This window comes from Trachymyrmex septentrionalis, unplaced genomic scaffold, assembly GCF_001594115.1.
Source record: "Trachymyrmex septentrionalis isolate Tsep2-gDNA-1 unplaced genomic scaffold, Tsep1.0 scaffold32, whole genome shotgun sequence".
Lineage (NCBI taxonomy): Eukaryota > Metazoa > Arthropoda > Insecta > Hymenoptera > Formicidae > Trachymyrmex > Trachymyrmex septentrionalis.
Genome location: NW_017305485.1, coordinates 979,466 through 980,900, shown reverse-complemented (window position 1 = coordinate 980,900; position 1,435 = coordinate 979,466). Strand labels below are relative to the sequence as shown.

The 1,435-nt window shown below is 44.9% G+C and overlaps 1 protein-coding gene across 5 annotated transcripts in view; it reads right to left on the bottom strand.

Annotated features, from left to right (window-relative positions):
- Positions 1–881: 881 nt before the first annotated feature.
- Positions 882–1,435, bottom strand: part of LOC108750089 (GATA-binding factor C-like) — a 97,135-nt gene continuing 96,581 nt past the window's right edge. For all 5 annotated transcript variants that reach the window (XM_018489331.1, XM_018489335.1, XM_018489334.1 and 2 more), the window contains exon 8: positions 882–978. In XM_018489331.1, the coding sequence (XP_018344833.1) occupies positions 952–978 (27 nt within the window). In that variant the 3' untranslated portion in view covers positions 882–951. The remainder of the gene's footprint in view (positions 979–1,435) is intronic.

The window sequence follows — 1,435 nt, the reverse complement described above, 5'->3', positions numbered from 1 at the left end:
CACGCGCACACACGCACCAGTAGTACGGTGTGTCTATATAATTCTAACCGTATTGCTGTTGATATTAACAAGAACACAGAGTAGATTTTACAACCCTTGGCGATCGTATCAACAACAATGCGACGTGGGTCTAAAACCTCATGACGTTAAATTCGCATCACGTTGGTGTAATAGTAACATTGACACAGTGTGGATTGTATAAGAATGCCTTCCAACGAGCGACTCCGTACGACACAGTGATCATCTCATCCTTGTTTAACATTGGCGAACAACAAGGACGTAATGACGCATCCGTGTCGCTCGTGTCTCTTATTGGAAGGCCCCCCCCCCCCCATAGACGCACACGCGTAGTTTTAAATCCACCGATATTTTTTTAGAGTGTACAACTACATAGACCCGCGCGACGGTTCGGTATTCGATCGTCCACCCAGAATCCTCCGAGGAGTCGCCTAAAAACAAGTCATCACACGCACATGCACTCCCTCTCACACACACACACACACACACGCTCGTACGCGCGCACATATAATATAAATTCTTGTATCTATATATTTATTTACATGCTATATATCATATATAAGACTCAATACAGTAGCTGATTTTTCCTTTGTACTTGGGGCCGGGGCTCGATGGCCCTACATGAAACTTTACATATTTACATGAGCTTTCACTTGAGAGAGATCCGGACAGGCGCTCTCACGGCCATGCACAAGGACGTGAATCCCGGGATCCCGCGTGTCGGGATTTTCGTGTCGTCAGTGATCGATCGTGGCCCCCCCCCCCCCCCCCGTTCGACTCGAGGAGGCCCCGCGTGCGAGAAAGAGAAGAGGAGCGGTTTTTGTGTGTTTAGTTTATCTTTTTTTTTTTTTTCAATTTTTTTGTTTTTCCTTTCTTTTTACATTACAACGAGACAGTGGTGGGCTGCGTCCTGAGCTGCTAGTCGCTCGCGATTCATGTGTACTCCGATCGCCAGCCGGTCTGAAACCAGACAAAGATTACCACACTCTTGAGATGCTCTACTTGCCGGCCGCCGCTCCGGCGAGCTCTGAAGGCTCTTCTCTCGCGACGCGATTAATATCACCGCTTGGAAACGGAGGAAACGGGAAGCTGCGCTGGCAGTGACCATCGAAATGTTTGGAACAACGAGAAAATAATGTTTAGACTTTGTATATTCAATTGTTTTAAAGGACTCCGTTAATTGCAGGGAAAATTGGGTCTCTGTGAAATGAGTTAATTTTTATATACAATATACAGCTTATAATATAATAAATAAAAGGCAACTGCAAGGCTCAGTAACGGATACTACCGGAGTGTACCAAAGGTGTGAAAATTGTGCTCTGTGAGCACTTTCGATACAACACAAGTAAAAAATTACGCATTGTTAAATCTCGTGTTTATGACAACTTTTATTCATCACACATTATTACAAGTTACA